Genomic DNA, 6,807 nt, shown 5'->3' with positions numbered 1-6,807 from the left:
AGTTTAAGAGCAGTTATCAAGTCCATCCCCATTAATGGGGTTCCATTGTCTGTAACATAAAAGTTCACTTTACAAGCATCATTGTCTCTCACCACTGTAGCAGGCATGCACCCCAGCACTTTGATTGGAGTTTGGGAGTAGGTCACAAGGCGAGCTGCAGGTGGTTGTAGGGTCACTCCCTTGAAGTATTCCTCCACTATTCCTTGGGGCAGAACCGACACCTATGCTCCAGTATCCACTGTCAATGTAACAGACTTTTGCATGGTCCCGGCGCATATATCCACAGTGCAATTCAGTTTAGCCGGCGACTCTTCTCTTTGCAGCAAAAGGAGTGTGTATTCGGGTATGTCCACTTTGCGCACGCTGTGAGTCTGTGCAGCAGACCTACACACACGGCTAAAATGTCCTCTCTTATTGCAAGTTTTACACACGGCAGTGCTAGCTGGGCATTCCGGTGCATTTGCCAGATGCTTGTCGGATCCACAGCGAAAGCAGGCACAGGAATTTGTAGCAGGAGTGAAACTGACGGTGGACTGACCTGTAGATGACCCCACTCGCGCATTTTTCCATGGATGTCGACGTTGCACTGTTCTGTGTACCTGGACTGCTTGCACAGGTAACCCACTTTTAGTCATGCATTTTGCTTGCTCGATCTCCATCTCCATCCGCTCCATCTGACTAGCGATAGTAACGGCATCCTCTAATGTCAATTTCTGCTTTAACAACAGTCTTTCCCTTATGCGTGCATGTGCAACGTGTTCCACTAATTGGTCACGTATCATGTCATCACCGTTAGCAAACTCACAGGTAGCGGCTAGCTGGCGCAAAGCAGTCACATACTGAATTATAGATTCATCTGCTAGCTGAACTCGCTTCCGAAATGTGTCGTTCCACTACGATGTTTACCTTTGGTGTGAAGGAGCCATGCAGAGAAGTTAGCGCAGTTGCCAACGTATCACCAGTGTTCGGTAATGTGTAGAATATCCTTTGGCCCTCTGTGCCTAAACAGTGAAGTAGAAGAGCGTGTTGTCTTGCCCCAGTCCATTATTGTCCTTCCACATCGATTACCAGGCAGTAGTTTTGGAAAATCTTCACCCAGGATTTGAATGGAATGGCAGGCTCCCCTGGCGCTGGCAGAAACCAATCCGGGAAAGGTGTATTCGTAGCCATCGTCGAAAAAAATTATAATTGCAGTAAATTCTAACGTGAGTAAGTTCCTCGTCGCCAATTTGTTATATTGCAAGAAGAAAGGAACACGAGGCAGGCATGTAACTTCAAACTCTTTATCTAAAGTAGGAGCAGCTATTCGGCATGGTATATCGTTAAGGCTTCATCCTCGAACACTAAGTACTTCTCACACATAACAGTACAATACAGCGACACCTAGTGGTGTGGTTGTAGAATGAAGACACAACACAGTGAAAGCTCATTTTAGAAAATCAGCAACTGAGAGAAGCTAAAGAACTGTTATGTACCACACTGTAAAGTACTTTCTCACATTAGCTATGTCTTATGTTTGATGTGTACTGTGTGCTGACAAGGTATAGTGGACTGTTACTGTTACAAACCTCAGCACGCTAAGTGTGTTTTAGTGTAAATATATTTCAGTTCTGTGTAATGATCTTTTCCAACAAAAATACTTTGTTTGCTGTAAATTGTGGCACAACTGAATTGAATTGCATTGCAGTGGATTTTGCCAAAATAAACTGTAACGATGCAACCAGCCTAACAAAAGGTTTTAGTTTTAGGTTTGTTTTAGTTTAGTTTGTAGCTAGCCTGTGACAGTTCATAGTGACCATATGAAAAACTAAATTGACCCACAAATTTGATTTGAAAAAGGAATGATTACATTTTGAATGCAGAGTTTTATCTTGCAAGACTGTAGTGTTGTGATGCAAGGTTTGAAAAATTGAGACCAAGTTTCAGAAAATATGTGGAAGCAGTTGTAAGAAACTGAAAGTCAAAACAGTGCAAGGTTGGCCAGTATTTCAAAGTGACTTTATTGCCCATAGCAACGAAACATGTCATACAAGTGAATGATTCATGTTAGAAGAGGAAACCACAGTAGTAACAACTCAGTTTTAATCCTAAAAATTCACCACACATAAAAAAAACACTGCCTTTCACCGTAGTTATCTAAAACTAATATAAGGATAAAAGTATTAAGGACTATCCTTTCAAATGGCCACACAGCATCCCATGCATGGCCCTTGAATCTATCTATCCTGAGGTTCTCGTTGGGTTTGAGCTATGATGACATCAGGATATCAAATGTCAGTGGAGCCATGTGTGAAAACAAGGATATAGTGGTCATAGTTTTGGGAAATGGATCTGTCAATTGGTAGATGGTGTCATGGTTTGGAATGTTTAGTTAATATTGCCCAGTTATAGTGTTTAAGCAAACGAGAAAAACTGTACTAGAAAGACAAAAAGAATGAAGAAGAAATACTCTACGCTTTCAAATGGCCACACTGTTGTCCACATTTTTGGGGTCCAGATAGGTGTAGGGAAGCTCCAGCTTCTTGTTCCGCTCCTCGATGTCATCTGACAACTTCTTCAGATCCTTTTGAAAGTCTTTAAAGAGCTTGCAGGGGACCTCTTCATCATACAGCTCTTCTGGGACATCTCCCAGAGAGTACTAGAGACAGCATGTTAAGATTGTAATGGCAAATAACATGTTGATAATAAACATGTTGCTAATAATGTTTAACACACTATGTGTGACAGCACATTGATATTCTGTAAGTGCCCACTGTTAAAATATCAGGTCTGATTAACTGAAAATGCTTACAGATGCCAGATATGCTTTAAACATAATGAACAGACTGATTTTCTTGTAATATAACAGTAAGGTTATGCACACCAGAAAAATGCCATTAGTAAATAGTGCCATTAGTAAGCCATTGTCATCAAGAGCGATTTAATAGAACAAAGGCATTCAGATTCTTCACAACATTCATATTTTTTACTTAAAATAAAACAACTGTATTGCCGTCTTAAAACATGTGCCTTGATATTGTCCAAACTCACATGGTCTGTTGACTTTGTGCTAAGCAGTCTAAGGACAGCCATTCCATTCACAGTCGTGCCCTTATCAGGTAGGGTCTCCCGGATGGTTTCCTCATTGGTCTGGCCTTTTTGCTCGGGAGGGGGCTTTCTTAAGGCAGTGGGGAAGTTAGGCATAAAGGCGCCAAACTCAAACTGGGGACATTTTATAAAAGAATATTAGTCACGAGATAAAATAACTGCATCCTAAATTATTGTTAAATGACCTGCCAATGTCAAAATGTCAAAGAATAACTACAGAACCTCATTATCCTGACTTAACATGGATCCTAACAGTGGATTAAGAGAGTAGTAAGACACAAAGGGAGGTTGTGGCACTGCCACAGATTAAGTAGGACGTAGATCACACCCTCACACCTATACCCCAGTTAAGTAAAAAAGTTAATGTTAAACTGTTGAGGTAGTAGTGAGGGAGGCTAGATAAAGTCCTAAGGGTAATCTACTTTTTACTTATAGTTACTGGTCAATGGTGACATTCTGACAGGAAAAAGGGAATTTTAAGTTTCTGATAAAAAGCACGCCTGAGGAAACAGACAGGAAGTGCATGTGCGGGACACCTTCCTGGCAGGTGGAGAAACCATTGCTGTGTGCCAGTTTGTGGAGTATAGACCTCACTTGCCTGTTTGGAGATTGTGGATTATACGGTAGGTTGATTCTTGGATTCTTTTTTTGCAAGAGAAGAGTTTTTTTGGGTGAAACCAATCCTTTTGTTTGCTGTTTAACCAGGGCTGGATATTGTTTAAAGGCCTACTTTTTCTTTTTGGGCTCTCCTGTGTTCCATCTCATAATGGACAAAAGCTTAAAAGGACTTAATTTATGGCGTGATATGTATAATTCCTTTGTTATTCAGTTTTTCCAGTATGATTGTTATGTTTATTTCTTGATGATTTAATGTCCTGAACTAAAGTTGAGAGATGGAAAAGAACTGACTTGAATTATTTATAGAACATATGTACAACTCTAGAACCAAATTGATCCAAAGACGTTTTAAAAGAAATTACCTGTCCATTGTTGAGAGCGGCATGTTGGGCAGTGACAGTGAAGATCACCATGGTGACAAACTTGACGAGATCATTCACTGCCTCAAAAGTCTCAGGTATTCCTGAGGAAAGGAACACAGACATGTACATTATAAACATAGGAGTCACACAATGTCAAACTGAGTTCACATCTGTGGAACATCAAAACACAGTAAAATGAACTTCACTCCCTGTGTCCACAGTCATGACGACACTAAGAATTGGCAGGCATTAATACTAGTGTGTGTTGACTCTAATTCCTCATAAAACTGGAAGTTCATGGAAGTCCTATGTGGCTTTTACTAAAATGTCTTGTACAATTAGTTCTTTTTTTATTTTGTATTATATTTATTTTGTATTCTTAAAGGTCAGTATTGCTGTACACACCTGTGCTCTTCTTTCCCTTGAAGCCATTGGTAAATATCTCACTGATCCAGCTCTGCAGCTCTGTGTCCTTCTTCACGTCATCATCAGATTTGTAGTAATGTTGTACGACTCCTTCAACATACCTGCAAACGACGACATAGCTTGGTGTACAATGTAGTGGTTAAAAAAAAAAACTTTGCAGCTCTAACATAGTGAGGTAATTCTGAAAGAACATTGAAAATGTGAAACAGTGAAATCATATTTGCAAATATAATTTTGCAAATATAGATTGATTTTAACAAACATGGTATAAAGCGAGATTTGTGTGTACAATCGGCAACACTACTCCAATTTTCCAATGGTAAGCGTACTTGTTGATAACGTTCCACATTTTCATCCCGTCATCTCTGTAGTAGTAATGTGGTACTTTGTCCAGGCCTCTCTCAGAGATGTTATCAGGCAGGCAGAGGGAGCTGTAGGTCAGGGATGCAGTCGCACGCACCAGCAACTCATACAGGGCTGCACCACCAATGCCTGAATACTAGGATTATAAATGATGAAGAATCACTAATAGAGTTAAAGAACACAGTAACACCACATATGAGTGGACATATGCGTTGAAATTACTATGGTTAATGTTTGATTTAACAAATCCCTGAATATAAAGTATGAAAGTGTACTTACATAGTGATATAATATTCATCTTATTAAAACCCTTTGGGGACTGAGACCTGTTAGACTTTTTTAGGTAGTGCCTTGATGTTTTTGTATATTTCCTCTAATTAAAAACATTGATGCACAAGTGGCATATATGTAGAATATTAAAGGTTTCTGGGGGTGTTCTTTTTATGACTAGGACAAAAACTCACAGAGCTTTAAAGGCATATTGACAACAAGAGCAAACAACTAAATATCCCTCCAGAGGGATATTGTCCCCATGTTGATATTGTTTAATTAGTATTGTTTTTTGTGGTTTGCATACTTTGGTGATGACACCATCCTCGGAAATCAGCCGATTTCTCGCCAAGATGTTGATCTGGAATGTGTAACGAGTGTGGGGAATGAGAAGCTACAAAGGGGAAAAAAATAGTGAACAGCATGTCAGCTCATGGTATCATGATTGTTCATAATGGCTCATTAAAACAAATGTAGACCTTTTTATTTACATGCCGGACAGGATTCTCAGCATATCCAAAATCACCAGATCAGCCCATGTGAAGGCCAATGTAAATTACTCTTTTTAAATCGATCTTGGGTGTTTTCACTGTTAGCCATTTCAAGTCAAAACCATCTCATGCATGTCAGATTCCATACCTTGTAAAGGGGGTGTGGGAAGGGGAGGTTTCGCAATGTTGCCATGGTGAACACCTCAGCCAGCCAGTGAGTTCTCAGCAGGTGAATATCAACCTCCTGCACGCTGAACTCTGCAGCCCGCACATAGATCTTAGCCAGCTGCCAATCATACTTTGAGTCAGTGGGCAGGAAGATGGGGTTGTGAACCCCATTCTTTTGCCCTAACTGTGGAGGAAAGACAAAAACACATTAAACTGGCACACCAGTATGTGAGGGGGACATCTGCCCAATTCAATCCAGTTGTACTACTTTATATGTCACCATTATCAATAGACGTAGTCTAAAAACGCTTTACAGAGCCCAAGGCCTGAACCCCCCAGAGCAGAGATCCCCAAAGTGTGGGTAGAGGGCGGTGTTTTTGAAAAGAAATGTGTAGTGTCAGTGGAGTGGGGGGGGGGGGGTGTATAGTCATGGCATAATGCTGAAAGGAAAGAAGGAATTTACTAAGACTTGTAAATTAGCATGGCCATGACTTGAATTAAAATGTATTTTAGTCCCCAAGGAGTTCAAAACATTATGACCATTTGGTATTACGGTGCATATTTATTCCTCAATTTTGTTCAGTGGAAGAACATTTCGATAGAAGGGATGTGTTTACCTGAATGGCGATGGGCAGCATCATATCGTAAGAGTCGCAGTAGAGCAGGACCAGGGGAGCTGTGAGATACTGCTGTCTGCCATGGACTTCATTTGCCACAAGTCCATCCAACATCTTGTAGTCACAGAGGAAAATTTTCTTTCTCTGGATGGTTTACGTGTTGTTGTAGGCAAACAATAAATAGACAGAATATACAGAAAATAGTTTAGAATTAGGCAAACACAATCTAGATTTACCCAAGAGGAATGTGATTTTTTGGGTTGATGTAAAATAATTATTCAATAATTAATTAATTAAACAACAATATACAGCAAAGGCAACTACTTTTAGTATCATCTTCAAATTAATTTTTATGGTGTATGATCATGTGAAGGACATATAAAGACATGTGTCTTTTCCACTTGC

The 6,807-nt window shown here is 40.0% G+C and overlaps 1 protein-coding gene across 1 annotated transcript in view; it reads right to left on the bottom strand.

Moving 5' to 3' along the window:
* Window positions 1-2,458: 2,458 nt before the first annotated feature.
* Window positions 2,459-6,807, bottom strand: part of LOC105908834 (polyunsaturated fatty acid lipoxygenase ALOX15B-like) — a 28,391-nt gene continuing 24,042 nt past the window's right edge. The window contains exons 6-13 of the mRNA XM_031561962.1: window positions 6,403-6,546; window positions 5,766-5,969; window positions 5,434-5,520; window positions 4,823-4,992; window positions 4,473-4,594; window positions 4,068-4,168; window positions 3,031-3,201; window positions 2,459-2,638 (exon numbers count right to left, since the gene is read on the bottom strand). Of these exons, the coding sequence (XP_031417822.1) occupies window positions 2,459-2,638; window positions 3,031-3,201; window positions 4,068-4,168; window positions 4,473-4,594; window positions 4,823-4,992; window positions 5,434-5,520; window positions 5,766-5,969; window positions 6,403-6,546 (1,179 nt within the window). The remainder of the gene's footprint in view (window positions 2,639-3,030; window positions 3,202-4,067; window positions 4,169-4,472; window positions 4,595-4,822; window positions 4,993-5,433; window positions 5,521-5,765; window positions 5,970-6,402; window positions 6,547-6,807) is intronic.

The sequence above is a fragment of the Clupea harengus genome, chromosome 24 (genome assembly GCF_900700415.2).
Source record: "Clupea harengus chromosome 24, Ch_v2.0.2, whole genome shotgun sequence".
In the NCBI taxonomy this organism is placed as follows: domain Eukaryota; kingdom Metazoa; phylum Chordata; class Actinopteri; order Clupeiformes; family Clupeidae; genus Clupea; species Clupea harengus.
The sequence above is the reverse complement of the archived record's forward strand: the minus strand, read 5'-3'. Positions and strand labels throughout refer to the sequence as shown.